The sequence below is a fragment of the Vicia villosa genome, linkage group LG2 (assembly GCF_029867415.1).
Source record: "Vicia villosa cultivar HV-30 ecotype Madison, WI linkage group LG2, Vvil1.0, whole genome shotgun sequence".
Classification (NCBI taxonomy): Eukaryota; Viridiplantae; Streptophyta; class Magnoliopsida; order Fabales; family Fabaceae; genus Vicia; species Vicia villosa.
In genome coordinates, this window is record NC_081181.1 from 198,143,629 (window position 1) to 198,167,460 (window position 23,832).

Here is a 23,832-nt window from a genome sequence, read left to right on the forward strand (position 1 = left end):
CAAAATCCTCTTCCACACCTCAACTGATATTTTCAAAAAGGACAAAAAGAAAATCAAGATAGAATTAAGGATTAGATTAAGCATGACCACCCTCCTACTAAGGCTAGTAAACATATGCATCTAGAAAGCAACCTCATAGAGATAAGACTAATTTAGGGTTTTGAAATAGTCTCAAGATAAATGTTTTCACTGACCGCAAGACTAATATACTTAAAAGTGAGAATATATTAATTGAAGTGAAGAAAATGTCTAGCTAAATTCATAAAATTCGGATCCACGTTAATTTCAATAAGACTGCTCTTAGAAAATTTAGCACAGAATCCAAAGGCAAGCTCAAGCCCCTAGAGTATTGATTTAATAAGCCATAGATTCTCCATTTAAATTTTTTCTTAGATGTGAGTATCATCTGTATACTGAAGATGACAGATTACCAAATCTGAGTTACCCACCCTAAGACCATAAAAATCCCTAACGCTGGAGCCTTGCTAAACAACACACTGAGACCTTCCACCACAAGAAGAAAAAGGAATGGGGTTGGAGGAACACCTTGCTCCAACCCTATCTAGATACAAATCTCTTGAGTTGGACACTCATTCACCTAGAGGTGGCAAAACGGGACAGGTCCGTAAGATCGGTCTGTTTAACCCATCATTTTTTGCAGGTTGGACTGAGATTTTCGGCTCGATACCTTAAGTTGGTCCGCCCCGTCTAACCCGCTTAAAAAATCTGGCCGAGGCAGGGCGGGGAGGGTTTTGCCCGCGGGCTTTTTGTTACATTTTTTATTTTTTATTTAAAATTAAAACAACTTTAACTATCAAAACAATACTTAGGACTATGTTGATTGAATTGCATTCTAAATTATTATACATACAAATTGAATTATAATTGTAAGATTCTTTCTGTAACTTTCTAATACATGTGTTGGTTGGAAAATGTTAAAATAAAAGAACAATTGTGTGACATGAAAAATTGTCAAGTTGTTAATATATTAGCTAACATGTTTTCTTTAGAAACATATGTTGATTTTAAGAAAAGAAAGGATTTGATTAGTGTATACTTATGACTTATTAAGGAATCGGCCAATATAAGACTCTATTGATGCTAAAAGTGAGAAAATCAGGTGTTTATATTTTATGTACTACTATTTTATGCACTCTGATGTTTTATGCATCGTAACTGTTATCATTGTTTGACTTCTACAAAATATTAGTTGATTTTTTTTAGTAACTAGTTTTTAAATAGGATTAGGATGATATGTGTTGTTTATTTATTTATTTATTTTGATACTTTTGTTTATATTTTGCTTGAGTCTATTTTGTTACGTTTTTTTTTCTTCTAATTGGTCTTTATTTATTTTACTTTTGAACTGTTTGGACTTAAGACATGTTGAAGTTCTATTATGCGTTGTTAAAAAATCTCTTTTGTCGACCTCTTTGGCAATGATTAAATTTTTTGTAAATTATTTAATAAATTATATTGTAAAATAAAAAAACACTAACGGGCCGGCCCGCCAACTCGTTAGTAAACAGAGCGGACTTGACTTTTGAGCTCGGACGCCTAAGTTGGCACGTCCTGCTTTTGGACGGACTTAAACGGGGCGGGCCTAAACGGGGCAGGCCTAAACGGGGCAAGCCGCCCACTTTGCCACCCCTACATTCACCAACAAGGTTGAAACTCCTTAGTTGATATCATTTTTATTTAGATGTTCTAATCAATTTTAATTATTTATAATTTGATTTTTTATTATTTTTAATTTATGTGTAATTCTATATCATTCATTTATTTGATTAGAATCATACTTTAAGTTACCCTTTCATTAAATAGATCAGATTTGAATCCATGTTATTGTATTTTTTAAGCTTGAGCATGTTGGTCAAAGTCATAATATTGTGTGTATCTTGAATCACAAGTTAGAAAACTTAAAACAATTTAAAGCTTGACTCAAATCAAGCATATTTCTGATTTGAATAATACATGAACTTGAAATTTGGATTTCTCCTTTGACTATTTGATTCGAATCAAGAATGTGTGTGATTTGAATCACAACATTCCTTGAGTCGAATCATAAGGATTTTTGACTTGAATCATGACAATCAAATATTTTAAAAAACAACCATGATTCGAATCATACTTTTTCTTGACTTAAATCATGTGTACAAACCATGATTCAAATAAAAATGGAAGCTTCCTCATTTTATTACCACGATTCCAGTCATTCTTTCTATTGATTCAAATCATAAGCTTGAGATTTGACTTGAATTATTTGTTATTTTCTTCACCTTTTGTGCCTAATATCTAGCACATATATGAATCATTTCGTGTCATTTTTCTAAAATAATGTTCATGTTGATATCTCAAAAGAGATAAAACTTTTCTAGAGAGATATCTAGTGAGATCAAATTTATATTTTCACAAATCTTGAGAAAAACTCGTAAGTTTTTCCTTTCACAAAAAATTTTCCTCCATGATTCAACATTGTGAAAACGTTGATAGAATGTTGATATTGTAAGATCTAAGTTGTGTTGTATGAGATTTTTCGATAACCCTCATCATCATCAACCTTAAATTAAGAAATCATTTTCGTAGTGCTCACATCTAAAAATTATGTCTATGGTATATGGGAATTAACATCCAATAAGAGAAGAGTTTCTATATACTCCATTAATGACTTTGATATAACTAAGTAAATGTTGTTGTAGAACGGTGTTGCGTGTTGTCCAATCATTCGCATGTAGAAAAATACTCAGATAAAGAACCAATAGTGACGAGTAAAAGTCACTGTAGAACTTTTGTAAAAAAAAGTTATTGTAGAACACAGTCACAAAAAATACTCATGTATGTTGAAACTTGATCATGTTATGTTAAAGAAATATCTGAAAATAAATAGCAAAGTAAATGTCATAGGTTTTTGGAGGGCTTTAGCCGCAACATCTATCCCTTCCAAAAAAATTTAGCTTATCCTCGAGCTATCATATGAAACTTTCGATTTGAATAAAAAATCCGCATCTAAGACCTAAAATTTTCGCTTAGCGACAATGACATTTTGCTAGACGGACCTTGTTAGTGAAATCTTTAGCGAGGAAATATTATTTTCTAGCAAAATATCTGCAAAATGGCCACAGCTCGTTTTTTCATATTTAAGTTCATAAAAGAAAATTTTCAATAAAGAAAGTAACAAATTTGGGTTGCCTTCTAACAAGCGATTGTTTAACGTCATTAACTTGACATATGTGTTAAGGTTTCTTAATATATATTCTTACCTTCATCTTATTCTCTCTTATGAATTTGAAATTGGAAGATATTTGCTCCATAGAATGGTGTCTTTCTTGCACTATTTTGAGAATGTCTACATATTTTGAGTACTATTTTTGTTCTTGGATGGAATATGTGGATAAGAGAGATTTTGAACATGCGGGTTCTTCAATTTTTCCTCCCCCATTCTTTGATTGTTTGTATGTTTCTCTTCACTTATAAATTACCAATTTGTACTTCGAGATTTTTGATTGAAGTGTCTATGCTTTTCTAACTTTTCATAATCACTTGCATGAACTAATTCAGTGTCTCCTCCATATCTTCTTTGTGTCTTTGCTTTTCCTCTCCATTTTTATCTTTTGCAATTGGAATCTGTCTTTGCTTTTCCTCTCCATTTTATCTTTTGCAATTGGAATCTTTCATCAATGAAGTGAAATCATGTGACACTCTTTACTTTATTCCTATATATCGCTTTTACATTTTGTTCGGTTCCCTTTATTTTGATTCATTTTATAAAGAACAGAGTATCTGATACCAACTTGATTCATAGGTTCAGCATACTTGATTCTCTAGAATCACTTTGTTGAGGTTCCCATTTAAAGATAACCAAATCAATTTAATTTACGATGAAATGAAATATGGCGTTCAAATTAAAATTAAAATAACAAAATAATTTCAAACAATTGTAAACGACATAAAACCAAATAATACTAGACATGTTTGAATCTTCTTTTTAGAGTAATCACTTTAAAATAATCGCTCTAATTAGATATATGATATTTTTTCAAAACTAACCCAATCAAATGAATGTATTTTAATATTTATATTTGTATTAATATGATATATTCTACTAATATACTATTGGCTAGTTTTTTTTCTTTCATTTTTGTAGTATTGCTTTTTAGTTTAATTTTACAAAAGTTATAAATCATTATCTATTCTCAACCTCTTAACTTTCTTGCTAGTTTGATTTTCGATCAGAGTCTTTCGACTTTTGAAAATTTCAAAAGTTTCATCCTTAGATTTCTGAATAAATACTCATGACTTTCTAGAATAATCATCAATTATGGATAAAAAATACATTGCACATAAATGTGAAGGACATCTTACAAGACCCCCAAAGATCAACATGGATATAATCAAGGGATCCATGTGTTCTTTGTTTACCTTTGTTAAATTTTACCCTACATAACTTACCGAATACACAAGGTTAAAAAAATTCTAATTTTTTTGACATTCTCTCTAAATAGTAAATTTTGTTTCAACAATTCGACCAGGCCTCTTTCTTTAATATGGCCAAGTCTTTTGTGCCATAGTTCAGTCTTCAACACAGGTTTTATGGACACCATATATGCTTAACCACTTACAACCTTAGCGTCAAGGGTATACATACCTTGTCTTTTGATGCCCCTCAAGACTTCCTTCGACTCATTCATTGTCCTTAGGATACCTCGCTCTCCTTTGAAAACATATTATTTCTTGTCGAATTCACCAAGAGAAATCAAAGTTCTCTTAATATCAGGTACATACTTGACATTAGTCTATAGCTTTATTGACTCCTCATGGAGCTTGAATCTTACATATCTAATTTCTATAATTTTACAGGGTTTGTTATTTCCCAGCAGCATTGATCCACCATCTTGATCACAAAATTTCTCAAACACATCTTTGTTTGGATTCATGTGCCAAATGCAACCTGAATCCAAGATCCATTTCTTGCAAGAATTATTGCTTGAAACTACAAGAACATCAAATGATTCAAAATCATCTTGCATAGTAGTTGCATTATCATTGTCCTTACCACCATGATTGTTTTGTCGATCAGGGAACACCTTTTATGTGTGATCCTTCTTCTTACAGTGATAACTCCTAATTGCAGAAGTATCACCACCATAAGATTCCGGATAACTTTTACCCTTCTTCTTTTCAAACTCACCATCTTTCTTCGAGAATTTCCTCTTAACGGACAAACCTTCACCAACAGACGATGGTTTATGCTCCTTTCTCTCGTTCAAAACCTTTGAGTACAAGGCGGAATGATAATTTTCAAAGGTCAAATAATCTCTTCCATACAAGAGAGTTTCTTTGAAGCGAGCATAAGAACATGGTAAAGCACACAACAACGCTTGATCTTCATCATCGATCTTGACATTGATATTTTCAAGATCAAGATTCAACTTGTTGAACATATCAAACTGCTCAGCCAAGACTTTATCTTCACTCATATTGAATGAAAACAAAGCTTGCTTTAAGTATAGGCAATTGACCAACGAATCGATCATGTACAAACTTTTGAGTTTCATCCATACACCGACCGCTCTTTTCTCCATTGAGACATGCCAGAGAAACTTATCCCCAAGGCTTAATACGATGGCACTGTAGGCCTTGTTTACCATCGTCGTTTTCTCCTTCTCTGTTAGCGCAACATCCATGGTTGTTGCTCCCTTCAAAGCTTATAACAAACCCTGATGAACCAGTAGGGCTTGCATCTTCAAACTCCATAAGTCAAAATCATTCACACCAGTGATTTTCTCAATCTCATACTTTGTTGACAACATCTTTTTCTCCACGCTCAGAGTATCGTCAAGAACAAACCAAAACTATGAGAAAGATTGACTTTCATGAACAAACACAAGAAACCCTATTATGTTTTTACGAAAGAGAAAAAGGCGGAAAAAGAAAGAAATCAAGATTGGTTATAACTGTTTAACTATTCACTTACTCAATCATGATTGAAAGATTACAAATGAATAATCACAACTAATTTTGTGCCATATTCTTAATACTTTCTCTTGCCCTCGTATGAGACTTTGTTCTCATAGTTCCTCCTACCGAGGCATCTAATTAAATATTGTACTTCCTCTAATCCCAATGTGAAATATTCCACATGTGCTAAATCATCAAGATTATGTGATGGCCATCTTTTCATCATAAGTTTATACATTTCCCATGCATTATGGAGATATTAAGTCTATCCTTGCTCAAAACCGATGATGTCAACCCTTTTGTCTACGAATTTGCTTATTGAATGAAATATCTCAAAATATATCATATATAGTTCAACCAAAGTATTTATAACACCACCGTGTAAAGTCTTTATCGAATTCTTACTTCTATTCATAAGTGTTCATGCAAACAATTTGTGAATCTTTTGACTTTTGATTATTTCTCTTGGGTTGAAAAACATTGATGTCTCATTTAACTTTTACAGATGCTCATAAGGATTTATGGGTGCACTCTCATCGAATTGAGTTTCTTTCAACCCTGCAAACACATAATTTTAATGTTAAAGAAACATAATTTCTTCGGTTGGAATTCATTGGCAACTTCTTCTTTTGATAATCATCGTCCAAAATCTTATAGAATACATTTAGGTGAGCTACGCTGGGTGGAGGCGATTTGGACAGACTCCTTCGTGGAGATCTATGTGAACTCCATTGTGGTAATCTCTATGAACTTTTGTGAGGTGATTCACCATGACTAGTATTATGTTATGAGTCGACATATGGCGGGTCAATGGCGATTATTACATCCCCAAATCTAAATCCTAATTTTTAAACAATCCTCGTTCTCCGCCCCAAACCCAAACTGAGATGGAGAATTAAAACCCAAACCCGAGCAAAACGGGTTCGGATATCCCCGTCCCGCCACCATCTATTTAGTGAAATCAATTTTTTTAATAGAAATACTTATTTTTTCCAAAATCAAATTACATTTTATAAGTAATAAAATAAAATAATTTCAAAAAATTTCATATATACATTTCAAATATTTAAAATAATAAATACAAATCAAAATATCAAAACATTGATCACATATTTAATATTCTAAATTATCAAAAATAAATAATATTGTACATAATGAAATAAATGAGACGGGTTCGGATAGGGTACTAGTCCAATACCGATCCAACCACATATTTTATAATCGGAGAAAACTCAAACCCGAACCCAATCTCAATCAAAATAGATTTTTCCCATCAACTTCGAAACGAGTTCAAGTAGGTACCCGCAGATACGAATTTTGTTAGCATGCCTAGTTATAATCTTTTAGTTTCCTCTTATTGTTTAATTAAACGAGTAGTTTTTCGGATTACTTTGGTGGTTCTCTCTATTTCTGGAACAAATCGAAAATCTTTTATACCTACACTACATATACACTAAACAAAGAGATAACTTTACTAACCTCATATGAATCAAAATAAAATTTAAAAATAAAACTGAAAAATAATATAAAAGAAAACAAAATAAATGAAATAAAATGTGATAAATATTAAATATAATCGTTTAATATTGTCTTATTAAAATTATCAACAATTTCCTACAATTGAGTCATTTTTGTTGGATGTAAAAATGCAATTGCAGTAGAAATCAACTTAACTTTAATAATAAATAAATAAAAAGCCCCGTTGTGTCTTGTGATATGTTATTTCAAATGAAAAGTCTTTGCAATAAAGTTGGCGACCAGAATAACATAAAAACATATATACAGCGACTGAAGAAATTAACAAGTCATTCAGAAAATGACCACAAAGAAGCCATGCATTAGCGGAACATGAGATGCCAACAATACTTCCTAATGGCCTACATTGTCTACCTTAAGAGACAAGGCAAATTTGGCACTAACTTGTTGTTTTCCTAAAATTATCTATCACCCACTTCCAACAACCAGCAAATAAATTATAAATTTATTTTTTAACTATTTCTCTTTCATCAATTAATTTTTTAAATTATTTTTTCAATTTAAATTCTGCTTGGAGTGATTTTTTGTTTTGATAAAACTAGGTTTAGATTTGAAGTTTTTTAAAAATCAAGCTAACTTAAATTTTGTGAATTAAATTAAATAAAATCAAAATTAATATAGAAAATAAATGAATATTTCTAATAATGTTGGCAGATTATTGTTCAGAACTTATAAATATAAGGTTGATCGAGACTTGCGAAAGTGGTAATTATCGACAATCGGAGTGATAGTTGTCCGTGGTCAAAATAGTGTTGAAATATTAGTGTAATAACAAATTAAATACATAAAATTTATTTTAATAGTTTAGAGATTTTAAGCTGAATTTGTAAAGTTGGAGGGGAAGGAATTTTTTTAGAGAGAAATAGTAAATATTATGAAAGAGTGTATTTGTAGAGTTTAGTAAATATTTTTTGTTTTTAAAAATATTTTAATAATATAAATTATATTTGAACATTTTGTTTAAATATAATTTTTGAGTTCTCTAAAATCTCACAAAAATCAGTGAACTCAAAACCTGTTTTATAATTAAGTAAAAATTATAATTCACCTTCATTTTACTCAAACATATGCATTATTTTTATATTGAACTCTTAAATAAAAAACTTAATCTGGACTATTAAAATGATAAGACTCTATTTAGTAAGACATATTTTCGAGCTTATAACTTGTGTCTCATGTCTTATAAGTTTATATGATAATTTAGACCTGTTTCGTAACGGTCTTATCATCACGAGCTTATAATTTATTTTGCAGATGCTATTTCAAATAAGGTTTTAGCTTATGTCTTATAGCTTATTATTTTTCTTTCTTTTTTATCCTTTTTATTTTAATTAAAACCATTTTAACCCTTATAATTTATTTTAATTTAAAATAAAATAATTATATATTAAATATCTTTTATGTCATTTTATATTTATAAGTTAATTGAACCGTTAATTTTATCAAATACTTCAATTAGCTTATAAGCTATCAGTCTCAATCATCCGCTATAAACTATAAGTCATCCGTCATCAGCCATCAATCATAAATTATAAATTATCAGTTATCTTATCACTCAATCGTTATTTTTACTAAACAGACCCAAATCAATAAATTTTATAGATTTTATAAATTAAATTGGCAAATCATATATTTTAAAAATACTTGTTATGTTTATATAAATTAGAAACCCATTAAAAATAGAGAGTGATAGTTAAAGGTTAGATAGATGGACTATTTATAACAAAATTGGTACATAATCTAATCCAAGGACTTCATATATGGTTGGGAAGGTCCCACGAGTTCGTTTATTAGTCTACCTCTATCTAATCAAAATTTGTTGTGAATAAGATCACCCACTACCATCCAATCTTTAATTAAGTTGCAAAGTTATGAGTATCATATTTTCAATTTTCATTTATCATATTTTGGTAAAAGACATTCCTTTTCTAACGTTCATGGAAAATGATGCATTCATGTATGCGCATATCCTCCCATGGATACACTTCCAATTAGCTTTAACAATGATATGGACGTTATAATGACAAGATATTTTAGGGTAAGTATTTCGATAAGACATTACATTTTTATAAGGCAATGTCATCATTGGCAGAAGGAAGACGCCTATAACCCGGTATCTGTAGTTGGGTGTGTGAAATATAAAACTGAAAGTGATGCTTTATTAAAACAAAGGCAATGGCATATATAGTCTTATAGGAGAAAAAAAAAGGAAATAATAGAAGCAAACTAAAAATTAGGAAACAGATTCCACTACAGCTAGAAATTAGAAAACAGACTGTAACTGTAGATGACTTATTCAACTAAGACAAATTCAAACTCCAACACACCCTCGCTTAAGCTTAACTTTCCTGAATTAAGCTTATTTCAGACAAGTTAACTATTCCAAGTAATGCTCTCAGCTTCTCGAACTGCTCTAGTTTCAACGGCTTCGTAAAGATATCCGCAACTTGGTTTCCTGTTGCACAATACTCCAGCTTAACAGTTTTGTCATTCCCCAGCTCTCTGAGATACCTTACTTCGATATGCTTACTTTTCCCGAGAAGGACTGGATGTTTGGACAAAGCAGTCATCGAACTTTTGTCACAATGAATGACGGTTGCAAACTCTTCTTCACCTCCAATCTTCTTTAAGATTCTTCTAATCCACACACATTGACAAGCACAAAAGGCAGCGACAATATATTCGGCCTCAGTGGTGGAAAGGGCGACAACAAATTGCTTTTTCGATGCCCAAGAAATCGCACCAGACCCTATCAAAAACACACAGCCTGTTGTGCTTCTCCGATCATCCAAATCACCGGCGTAGTCGCTATCTGTGAATGCCATAAGTCTCGTACTGCTGCTTTCATTTCTCCTGTAGAAGATTCCAAGTCGATTGTACCTTTTAAGTATCTTAATATCCTCTTTGCAGTAAGCCAATGTGACATCCTTGGATTTGCCATGAATTTACTTATGATACATACTCCATACATTAAATTCGGCCTGGTCACTGTTAGATACATAAGACTCCCAAACAATTGCTTGAACATAGTTGCATCCACCTTCTCACCATTCTCATCTTTTGTGAGCTTTTTTCCCGACACAATTGGATTTTTAACATCATTGCTTTCTTCCATTCCAAACCTTGCTAAAACTTCACGAGCATACCATTTTTGACAAATAAAAATCTCATTAACACTCTGCTTCACCTCTACCCCAAGAAAATGTTTCATTTTCCCTAAATCTGACATCTTAAATTCCATCATCATCGACTTCTTAAACTCATCACACATAGCTCTATCATTTCCAGTGAATATTAAGTCATCAACATACAAGTTGACAATGAGAATTTTACCTCCTTTCGTCTTGGTAAATAGGGTATGCTCGCTTGGACACCTTTCAAACTCCTCATCCAAGAAATATCCTTCAATACGGTTGTACCAAACTCTTGGGGCTTGTTTGAGCCCATACAATGCCTTCCTTAGCTTGTACACTTTCTCCTCTTCTCCTTTCTTTTTGAATCCCTCCGATTGTCGCACATACACATTCTCTTTTAATTCCCCATGTAGAAACGCACTCTTGACATATAATTGGAAGATTTCCCAATTTGATTGTGCTGCAACCGCAAGTATAGTTCGAATCGTATCGAGCCTCGCCACCGGAGCAAAGACTTCAATATAGTCTATGCCTTAAGACTGAGCATATCCCTTTGCCACTAACCTCGCCTTGTATTTGTCGACTTTACCATCTTCATTCAGCTTTGTTTTATACACCCATTTCACTCCAATTGGTCTAAAACCTGTAGGTAAGATAGTTAGCTCCCATGTGTTGTTTTTCTCAATCGATTCAATCTCATTTTGCATTGCTTCTATCCACACCTTGTCTTTCACTACTTCTTCGAATTTGACTCGATCGTTTTTTGTCATCATCAACAATAGCATGACCGATAAGCTTTCTTCCTCATCTTCTCCTTCACTCGTGACATAATTAGCCAAATAACCCGATGTTCTCCTTGCCCGCGGGCCTGCAACCACTTCTCTTTCAATCGATATTGATGGAGATGACGAAATTGGACTGGGCAGAGGAGAGACTAGCTTCGCGGTGTCGAATTACCACCAGATGCAGAAGACGAAGACGAGCCAGAAGGCGAAGAATTTGCAGTTGACGGAGGACAAGCCATGTCACCTTCTCTCTCTTTTGTATTCTGTTCTTCTTCCCCATAGTCAATATTTTCTCTTTTACACCGGTTTGATTCCAATACCAATTTCTGTCTTCATCAAACTCTACATCTTTGCTTATCACGATCATTTTTGTAACCAGATCATACAAAACTCACTCCTTTTTTAGTTAATCCTAGTCATTGTAATTCTTGATGGTTTATTTTATACATTTATTTATAAATATATGTAATATTTTTTTAAGTAAATTTGTTTAAAAGTTGCTTTTATAAAAAATTGTTTTAAAAAATAAGTGAAAAGTTTAATTAAAAGGTAAAAAAAACCTATTAATCTCTTTAAAAAAATAGGGTTATTACCATTTTACCCCCTGCCATATAGGTCATTTCTGGTTTACCCCCCTGTAATTTTTTTTTTTTGAAAAACAACCTTGCCATTTCAAAATACTAACTTTTTAGCCCCTAAAGTCAAAATCCGCAGGAAAATCTGTAGGTTTCTTGCGGATTTTCTTTCGGATTTTCCTGCGGATTTTGACTTTAGGGACTAAAATGTTAGTATTTTGAAATGGCAAGGTTGTTTTTCAAAAAAAAATTTTACAGGGGGAAAAATCAGAAATGACCTATATGGCAGGGGGGTAAAATGGTATTAACCCAAAAAAAATATAAATAAAAATAGGCGGGTAAGCCCACCGCCCGCCAGCCCGCCATCTTGACGGGACGAGCATGACTTTTATGCCCATTTTACTTGGCGGGCATTCCCGCCCCGCTCGTTTTTTGGCGGGCATAAGACGGGGCGGACGGCGGGCGGGGTGGGCGGCCTGTTTTGCCACCCCTACTTGAAGGTGATGAGTGCCTCCGATTTTTCATGGAGAAAATAAAACCAAGTTTTCTAGTGAAATCATCAATGAAAGTCAAAATATACCGTTTTCGGCTGTGTGAAATTGGTGTAATTGGACCACATATATCCGAGTGCACCAACTGCAGCTGTCTCGATGCACGCCAGAGGCTCCTTTTTGACATTGATACTCTATGTTGTTTTCCAGTCAGACGCACCGCTCATATCTTCTTCATGGACTTCAGCATCGGCAACCCAATAACCATCTCCTTTTGTGCAAGTTGTTTTAGAGCTTCTTGATTTAAATGCCCAAAACAGCGATGCCACAAATTCATCTCCTTCTCGATCACCTCTTTTGTCTTCAAGCACAACGTGTTTTTTTGCAATTTGGATGTTAGAAGAAAGAATATCCCGTTTCCACTCATATTAGTCTCCATGATTGCACCTTTCTTGGGATGAAATACGTACGTTCCATCACAAATCAAAATTGCCAAGCCTCTCTCCTACAATTGTCCAAGGCTTAGTAAATTGTTCTTGAGCTCCGGGACATAATAAACTTCAGGTATGACTTGGGTGGCTTCGTTAACTTGTAGTTTCACACTTCCTTTTCCCACCACCGGCATTCTTGTGTCGTTTTCAAGTTTCACAGATCGATTAAAACCTTCTTCCAAATCAAAAAACCAATCTTTGCATCTGATCATATGATTACTGCACCCGAAATCAAGGAACCAAACTTCTTCTCTGTTTGCCTGATGTTTCTCAAGATAAGACATCAAGAGCAACTCTTCTTCTTTAGGCAAGTGATGAAGGTTCCAATCTCCTTTTCAACACTTACTTTGAAAGCCTTGAAGGTGATGAGTGCCTCCAATTTTTCATGGAGAAAATAAACCTAAGTTTTCTAGTGAAATCATCAATGAAAGTCAAAATATACCGTTTTCCGCTGTGTGAAAGTGGTGTAATCGGACCACATATATCCGAGTGGACCAGTTGTAGCTGTTTCGATGCACGTCAGAGGCTCTTTTTTGACATTGATACTCTGTGTTGTTTTCCAGTTAGACGCACCACACATATCTTCTTCGTGGACTTCAGCATCGACAACCCAATAACCCTATCCTTTTGTGCAAGTTGTTTTAGAGGTTCTTGGTTTAAATGCCCAAAACGACGATGCCACAAATTCGTCTCCTTCTCGATCACCTCTTCTGTCTTCAAGCACATCGTGTTTTTCTGCAATTTGGATTTTAGAAGAAAGAACATTCCGTTTCCACTCATATTAGTCTCCATGATTGCACCTTTCTTGGGATGATATACTTTGTAGGTTCCATCACAAATCAAAATTGCCAAGCCTCTCTCCTGCAATTGCCCAAGGCTTAGTAAATTGTTCTTGAGCTCCGGGACATAATAAACTTCAGGTATGACATGGGTGGCTCCGTTAACTTGTAGTTTCACGCTTCCTTTTCCCACCACCGACATTCTAGTGTCGTTTCCAAGTTTCACAGATCGATTAAAACCTTCTTCCAAATCAAAAAACCAATCTTTGCATCCGCTCATATGATTACTGCACCCGAAATCAAGGAACCAAACTTCTTCTCTGTTTGCCTGATGTTTCTCAAGATAAGACATCAAGAGCAGCTCTTCTTCTGCTTCTTCTAGTTCAACATAATCTCCTTCTTTTCCCATTCAGGACACTCGTTCTGATAGTGCCGTAACTGGTAACGTTTGTAGCACTCGATAATAGCACGATTGTCTGTGTTTCTTCCTCTACCGCGTCCTCCTCGAAACATTCCGCGACCTCTTCCTCTACTAGGTATTTCGTCTTGAGACACTTTTAGTGCCAGCTCTTCTTGCACATATCCATTCAATCGCTGCTCATGGACAAGTAGGCTGCCATGTAATTCATCGATACTCATCGTGCTCAGATCATTCGATTCCTCAATCGAACACACCACATAGTTGAATCTCGAGGTTAGCGATCTGAGAATTTTGCTCACGATCATGCTCTGCTCCATTGATTCACCATTCACCTTCATCTTGTTCACCACTGTCAAGGTTCTTCCTAGGAAATTGTCGATCTTCTCTCATTCTTTCATGGCCAGCAATTTGAACTCCCTTCTCAAAGATTACAATTGCGCCCTTTTCACCTTTGTAGAGCCTTGATACTTCTTTTTCATGGATTCCTAGATCGCCTTAGAGGTACCTTTGTCAAGAATAGTTTCCAGAATCTCTTTGTCAATGGACTGGAACAAGAAATTCTTGACTTTCAAATCCTTCAACTTTGCCTCTTTTACATATTTGTTTTGCACCTCACTCGCCTGTGTTGTTTCGATCGACATCGTCGAAATCCCATCTTTCAACAGGCTCCATAATTCTCTGCTTCTCAGAAAATTCTCCATCGTCATGGACCAGAAATCGTAATAGCCATCAAATTTTGGGATGGTCGGCTGCACAAATTTTTCTGATCTCTCAGACATCTCTCTCGATCACTTTCTCACACAGGTTATTGCTCTGATACCAAATGTGAGATATAAAGCTGAAAGTGGTGCTTTATTAAAACAAAGGAAATGGCGTTATATAGCCTTACAGGAGAAAAAAAGGAAATAATAGAAGCAAGCTAGAAACTAGGAAACAGATTGCACTACGTAACCGTATATGACTTATTCAACTAATACAAATTCAAACTCCAACAGGGTGAATTATCAGAAGACGAGTTAGAAGTAAAGCAAATTTGCAAGCGAGCAACAAAGTACATTCTTATGTCTGGGAAACTCTACAAAATGCAAAGAGACACTTCTATGTTAAGGTGTTTAGGGGAACACGAAATCGCTCTAGTCTTAGGTGAAGTTCATCAAGAGACTTATGGCTGTCATATTGGTGGGCGAGCATTGGCATACAGTCTGTTAAGAACTGGTTAATATCTTATGGTATTCAATAATATTTGTTTATTTTATAAGATGTCGAAAGTAATCAATTTAGAAAAAACCAATATAAACAACTTGTAATATTTTAAAAAATAATTTTGTAAATTCTATTTTAAAAAATACAAAAAAAAAAATTCTTTTTTTTTTCAAGAACTCAAAACCAAACTCAAAGTTCTTTCTTGCAAGCCTGCTGCTATTGTGGGAGTGTATATCACTAGAAGACAGGTTAGAGGCTAATAAAATAAAAGGTCAAAGTGTTTATCAATTGTATTGGAAAAACTAACCGAAGCAATTACAAGTTATTAAATGCCATTCCAGTTAATTTTTCAATTAAACTCTACTTGTATATACTCTGCAATAATGTACTTGCAACTGTAATAACAAGAAATTCAATTATTGAAAAGATAAAGCATAAGAAATGGTGAGTTCTCTTCCAATAATATAAAATGCAATTAACACTACTTTGCATATAATGCTCCAATCCTCCGCTCTTGTTTCAATGCATTTCTATATAACTAAATTCTTCGTGGGATGCGTATGTGTTTAATTCTTGTCTCGTAGATGGCAAACACACTACAAACACTCTTCATCCCACTTGAGAATTTTGGTGACAAACTAGATTTCCAATGTTCTACATTTGTTCTGTATGCCATATTCTTCTCTTGTACTGTGTTCTGTTGACCATTTTTACATTAACGAAAAAACCACACACTAGTTCAAGAGTAGCCCTTGACATTTATTTAATAATGATTCATAGGCTATAAGATTCAAAATTGTTAAAGTTATTGATGGTTGTTGAACTAAGATCGAATATACAATCAATATACTTATCATTATTAGATCAAAACTAGACGTTTCAAATTTAAATTTAAATTTTTTATTTAAAAAAATAAATTTTGTATAAAAATTAGAATAGTATAATCTTGATTCAAGAACTACGAATATTTTGCTTACACAAATGCATCAAATTTCAACAGGAGAAAATCTGATTTCGAAATTAAAAAATATTATATTGATATTAATTTAATGATTTATATATAAAATTTTAGTTAAACAATGTTTTATTGTTGATTTCGTGAGAAAAACTGGATCGAACCAAATCAAATTATAATAAAAATTTACTCCAACTGAATCAAACTGTTTTAATTTACTAAGAATCGAACTAAACCAAAATTATTGATATGATATACTGTTTCGAAATTTTAAACGCTTAGAATTTTTTTTCCAAACCGAACTGTTTATCAAATAACCAAACCGTTAAGCTATTTTTAAAATTTTTTTTTAACTTGTTTTAAGCATTTTTCAATTTTGATTCGGTTCAGTTTCATTTCAATTTTAAAACTGTTTGTGCATAATAATTTGGTTTACTATTTAAATATAATAATTTAATTATTTTAACTTTAATTCGGTTCAGTTGGATGATTCTGTACGGTTGTTGAATGTTTTTGAATAGCCCTAAAAAGCATAAAAGTGTAGTTTTTTTTTTATTATTTTAAAGTTGTTGATTTATAATAAAAGTGTTGTTTTAATTTCATAGAGAAAAACGAATCCTTAACACAATTAAAGTGTAGTCATAAAGGCTACCTTATCCTATAAAACAGAATTTATTCTAACTAAAAAATACAACACTAACCTTTCAGTAAATCCATATATAATGATAAATATCAATATATAGTAAACATGCATATACACAATGATAAATATCAATATAAAAATTGACCAAAATTTAACCAAACCGTGAACTACAAGCATAGACACATATGAACATACAACCAAACTAAACTCAAAGTCCTTATAACTAATTATTACCCTCTAACCACCTCCAACCCCTCTCACCACATTCACCTATATATATTACATATTTTATGTAAGAAAAAACATTCTCCAAAAACACTGTTTCCATTACAAGCAAAGAAACAAACAACCTCCTTTCACTCATAATATCTTAACCTTTCCAAACACATTCAAACACAAAAACCAAACACAGCCATTATAAAAACTTCCACCACCATGATCAAACAGTGCGAGTACCACGAAAACGAACACCGCCACCTCATCCGCCGCGTATTCGCCGGAATCCTCACCTTCATAATCCTCATACTCCTCACTATCTTCCTAATCTGGATCATCCTCCAACCAACCAAACCACGTTTCCTTCTTCAAGACGCAACCGTCTTCGCCTTCAACCTCACCTCCACCGGCGAAACACCTTCCCTAACCACCCCAACACCAAACACTCTAACCCTCACAATCCAAGTCACTCTTTCATCCTTAAATCCAAACTCAAAAATCGGCATTTACTACAACAAACTTGACGCATACGCTTCCTATAGAGGACAACAAATCTCTCTTGCAACTGGTGTTCCAGAAACTTATCAAGGCCACCGTGATATCTCCGTTTGGTCGCCGATATTATACGGTTCGGCGGTTCCGGTTTCGCCTTACTTGTCAGAGATTCTGCGGCAGGATCTAACTTCAGGTGGAGTTTTAGTCAACATTAAAGTCAACGGGAGAGTTAGGTGGAAGGTTGGGACTTGGGTTTCTGGAAGGTACCATATTGATGTGAACTGTCCGGCGTTTATAAGGGTTGCCGGCGATAAAGGTGGTGACGGGTTCGGAGTTTCTGGTCCGGCGGTTAAGTTTCAGTTATCACAAAGTTGTGTTGTTGATGTTTAAGTAACGTTTAAGCAAAGTAATTTGCTTTGTTTATTATTATTATTGTTAATATTCTAATTGTTATTTGGTTTTAGTATGAAGTCTTAGGAATTAGGATCCTTTTCTAAAAATGTTCTCTTTTTCTTTTTTCTTTTTACTTTTCTTTGGAATGGTTACCTTTTGGAAAGTCATTGGATAAAGTGTCATTCAACTTTTTTTTATAAGCATTTCATTCAAACTTTTTAAAATGGAAAAGAGTTACACACACTTTTGTTTAGCTTGATTCATCCAGAAATGAGGTGAAAGAGTAATGAGGTGAAAGAGTGTACGTAGGATTAAAACTTAGAAACTTTATTATTTATAATAGCTAATCAGAATTTTCACCAACCAATTGAATCTTATAGATTTATTTATTTTTTAACAAAACTTTATATTATAAATCTTCAAAAAAGATTATTGGGCTTTTGCTCAATATTAATACAAAGAAATTTTTTTCCAAATAACTTTCTTTGGCAGGATATGAGCTTGGAATTTTTTTCCAAATAACTTTTAATAAGCAATGGTATATATTGCAGAGAACCAAAAATTCTCAGAACAATTCAAACTTACAAATATACCCACCAACCAACAATTCGCTACTATTTTTTATGTAAAATCTAAAGGTGTTAAGAAATGTGGTTGGGCCTAACTCAACCTTACAAAACCAGTTTGTAGGGTGAGAATTTCCCTCACTTATAAGGACATGTTCATGCCATATATTATCTGATACGAGACTCTTAACACACCCCTCACGCTCAGGATTAGACAACTTGAGCGTGGAAATAAATGGTAGGTGGCCCGATAGCAGAAACCATAGAAGGTGGCCTACCGGATCTTAAACGAGGCTCTTGATACCATGTTAAGCAATGTGGTTGGGCCCAACTCAATCCTACAAAACCGGCTTGTAGGGTGAGGATTGCCCCCACTTATAAGGACACGTCCAGACCATATATTGTCCGATGTAGAACGCTTAACAAAAGGACAATGATTCCACATATAAAAGTTACAGGTGATTTTTTGTTTGTTGTCAATTGCCAACCACCACCATGAGAACATCTTCACTTCGTGCACGATTTCCTCAGTATCACCCACTCCATTATTAAAGATGATTTCAGTACATTGTTTTCAAATGCACCAACATGTTGCTGCCCAAATTACTCTTGCTCTCCTTGGCGAACAAAATCTTTTAAGGGTCCCCGCCATATGCAAAAAGTGACTACAACAAGTTGTTACACCCAAGCTTGGGAATTTCTTTATACACTCCATAACCTTTTTAGAGATCTTTGACAAAATTCTATTTTAACTCTCTAAATTCAGATATGCATATTCGAACGCACCATATTTCATTTTGTAGGAATATTTTTGGAGATGTATTTCTGAATTCACCCATTGGTAGATTTCAGAAATATATATCTAAAATAAACTCTTACTTTTTAATTACTTCTCTTCCTCATTCTTATAACTTTTTTTTCTTTCTAACTTTATCATAAATTTTTTGTCAAAATACTCGAACGTTTTTTTTTTTCAATTCTTTATACTAATCATCTTTTATTCATTTTAACTTTAAAATGAAGATGAAGACATAATAACATAAAATATGTCATAAAATTATATAACTATTATTTACAATTATTTATACAAATAAATAAAAAATAAACTAATTAAATTAAAATTGAAAAAATAAATCATTATAAAAATGTAATAACAAAATGATTTCCCCACAATCAAGTGTAAACACGGTATTTTCGGAGATGCATTTTCGAAACACCTTAAAATTTGATTTGGAGTGCGTTCGAAAATGTATCTCCGAAGGACATTTTGGGGGTTTTAGGACCCCTACAAGGTGTACAAAGAAATTCCCTATGAGCTTCTTTGTTTTTGTCTCTATTAATGTATTGAATGACCCATCTGCCAAAGCCTTTTAAGATTTCAAGCATTTGAGAGATAAAAGCCCTCAAGTGAGTTTTGTCTCTCTCATTCCGGGCTATTTGTTCCTCTTTCCATTTTATCTCTTTATTCTCCGCCTTATCCCTCCATTTTGCTGCTTTGGCCGAGTTCTTTCATCACTATTCGAACTCGTAACGTTTCTTCTACTGTGCCTTTCAATTATCTCCACCAAACCTTTGCAATCAGTCCAGATAATGACATCATTTGCTTCCATATTCGACGTGAACTTAATCGCATGGAGAATGGCTTGACATTCATCCACTGCTGGATCATTGTACCCCCGTAGATTCCACGTCGTCGTTCCTAGGGTTTCTTAGTTGATGTTTCTCAAATAAACCATTGTGTTCCATTCTCCCAAAATCGCCATATTGGAATCCGTCTTGATGATTGTTTTGGTTTTCTTCCAGGTAATAACATCCTTGCCCTTGGTTCTACTTTACATCACTACTACGACTAAGTTACACGACCTCGGTTAGTAAAGAGTTTTTATATCGCTATCGTCGGCGAGGTAAAGAAGCGTGTCATGGAAAGTGTAACATTTTTTACTCGGTTGATTATCTAATCGAGGGGGAAAACGTTTACTGGTAATTGGTTCGATCCTCAACAATAACATTTTTATTTTCTTAAAAACACAGTACTTTTTCTCAGTGTTGTTAAATAACCCAAGGTGTATGTGTGTGTGTGTATATATATATATATATATATATATATATATATATATAAATATGGGCATGTCGTATCGACCCTGGTCGACCACCAGGAAGGGACCACACTCATTTTAGAACCTCTCAGCATACGAGAAGTATCATCCTGATGATTACACATGATCTAAATTGCAAGCATATCCAACGGCTCTCCGCAATCCACTCTTAACAAATAGCGAGACTCTTATTTCCTTTTCCCTATCAATATATATATATATATATATATATATATATATATATATATATATATATATATATATATATATATATATATATATATATATAAAGAATACACAAATTTGATGTAACAAGTTTCAAATTCAGTTTCACTTTAATCTTCTTCCTCACATACAAACTTGAGCAATAGAGTGCTGATCTTGCAAGCCCCCCACTCCACCGCGTTTGAAGCTTCAATCTTCCATCACCTTCGTTACTTAACTAATTTCTGGTTTCTGAAAAGAACATTGGCGATGTCTATGGAAATTAGCCTATAGGTTCAACTCATTTAACCATCATTGCCTTGGAGAACAAGCAAGCTCCTTTGTGGAAAAATCTCGACAGACAGGGTATCACATCTCTCAGAAAAGGATTATGTCTTGTCGGCCTAACTTAGGAGTTACCTTTCCCAAAAAAAAAAATAGCAGTGGCACTCTCTTCGCATCCTTTGACTTTCCATGCTTCGTGAAAGGGCTCACTTTCGTCAGAAACTCCCTTCCTTTTCGTCGTACTTTGAAAGCTAGAACATTCGCATAAAGGAGTGTTCTTATCACACATGCTTTTCCAATGATGACAAAATAACTTTTTATCCCCTTTTAGGGATTCCTACCCCTATATGGAGAGATTCATTTTGGCTAGACCGCCCAAATATGTTATATATTTGAGAGCCATTGTTAACCATCGATCGTTAAGGCATATTCTCGAAATACATATATCTAAAGTTGTGGCAATAGGCGCATGATTTTTTTATACCCTACGTCCTGTCTAAAACAAAAAGGTGGATGGAAGATGGCCTTCTTTCTTAATGAGCTCTCTCACTTGACTTTATCGGTATATTTCTTGTTAAATTAGATTGAGAGTGACTTATGAACTTTCCTTCTCGTCTCTTGATTGAAATTCTGGTATTCAGATCTCAGATGTCCTAAGAGATGTCGAGAAACTGATCTATGAATAACACACAATGACAAGGTAAATACAATTCAAAGCAATACTAAAAAGTAAATAAACACACATAATTGTTCACTCAGGTCAGTGTACAACAACACATACTCTGGGGGTACCAAGCCAAGGATAAGTCCATTATGATAGTCTAAATTCAATGTCCTATGTAAACAACCTCATGTTTACTGGGTTCTCACTTAATCACTATCCGTGCTATACTTCTACCTAAGACTCGCCTAGGTATGAAACCTTTCTCAATCCCTCTCAATCCCAACCGTGATAATCAATTTAAGAAATTTAAAAAACACACTTCAAAGACACATGACCACTTAGTGCTTAAAAGCTTATGAATGATCAATACAATTTACAACTCAAAAGAGACAGTCTTACTCTTCTATCAAGACCATATCAGATAGGCTTACAACTGACAAGACTGCACAAAACCTAAAACAAACACACGCTTAGTTCACCACATAAATTAGGTTTGTTGCCTTCTATTTAAAACAATCTTTTGGACTGGATTGGGCTTTAAAATCGCAGCAGGGCACTGCTGAACAAATATCCAGTATCTTCTTCATCAAGAAAGGGATTCAATCATTAGTTTCCTAAATAATTTCCATATTTAGAAACTAATATACATCTTGAAAATAGATAAAATATTTTATCCTTAAATCAAGTCGCCATATAGGATTGCATAATATTCCTAGAATATTCTGCATCTGTAACAAACTAACAAATTCCAAAATTCCCCCTGTACACAGACGCGATCTCGTATGATTCTGCGTAGGACATCTTGCTCGACATGTTACTCTAGTTGTTAGAAAATCTTGTTCAACATGTTTCTCCATAATAAGTTTTACCAAACATAATGCCAACCATAAAAATAGAGAATTAACAATCTCCTGCTTTGGTTTATTTTGGCTAAAACAACTTAACACCATTTGCACACACAAACAAGAAAATAACTAAGTTTTGAAAATAAATCAAACACATACAATACTCAGTCCTGCATAGAACAACCACACACCAGAAATTCCACAAAATTAGAGACATTAGCAGCAAAAAAAAGAAACATGTTAGTCAGTGGAATCTGCAAGCATGAGGACATTGAGAAAGACTTTCTCAACCAGTCAGTTTTATGTCAAGACATTATATATGACATTTCTGCAACACATGCCAATCCAACAAATGGACTTCTCTTCAAAACTTGCTAAGAGAATCAGGAACTTCTACCCCACAAGTACTGATCAACAACACTCTAGAGAATAAAAAATTCTCCCTCTCAACCGTAGCAGTCAGTGGTTAGTGATTAGTGCACACACACACACACATTACTCCCCCTTTTAGACATAATATGACAAAGGTAAGCAACTAACCAAAAAGGTACACCACAACAGCTCAAAGATGACATGAGATCCTGAAAACTCACACTAACCATATGAAAGTTTCTGAAGTTGACCCAATCTTCATCAGCTTCAGAGTCAGACTCATGAACATGAGCATGATTCTTCTTGATTGTCTTCATCTTGGTCACAAAAAAGTTTCCCTGTTACAGAAGATCCATTTGTTGATCCAACATGTACTTCTTCCATGAAGTTTTCCTTCTTCACATCAGGATTCTTGATCTTCTTTCCTGACATGGCTTCCATCACATGTAGATACACTGAAATTCTTGGGTCAAATGGATAACCTTGCTTGATACTAATGACCACACACAAAGAGTGTTTTAGTAAAACTATATTTTCCCTTATTAATGATGTACTAATCACGTTAGGGGAGAGACTGTGTTTTGGTCTCCTTTCTCTCTCTTCAAAGTTTGACTGCCTCCCAATCAATAATTGCTACAATTCTTCACACACACACACACACACACACACACAAATACCCAGTTTGCTGCTTAGTTTTTCAAATTGAACATCATCCAAAGCTTTTG

The 23,832-nt window shown here is 33.9% G+C and overlaps 1 protein-coding gene across 1 annotated transcript; it reads left to right on the top strand.

The window, feature by feature from the left end:
- Positions 1-17,238: 17,238 nt before the first annotated feature.
- Positions 17,239-18,132, top strand: LOC131647875 (NDR1/HIN1-like protein 1). Its single transcript, XM_058917692.1, has one exon. It carries the CDS (start codon positions 17,407-17,409, stop codon positions 18,070-18,072), a length of 666 nt encoding a protein of 221 aa, XP_058773675.1. The 5' UTR covers positions 17,239-17,406; the 3' UTR covers positions 18,073-18,132.
- Positions 18,133-23,832: the final 5,700 nt, after the last annotated feature.

Coding starts and splice junctions, on each gene's coding strand:
- LOC131647875 (XM_058917692.1), top strand. CDS start 17,407: ATGATCAAACAGTGCGAGTACCACGAAAACGAACACCGCCACCTCATC.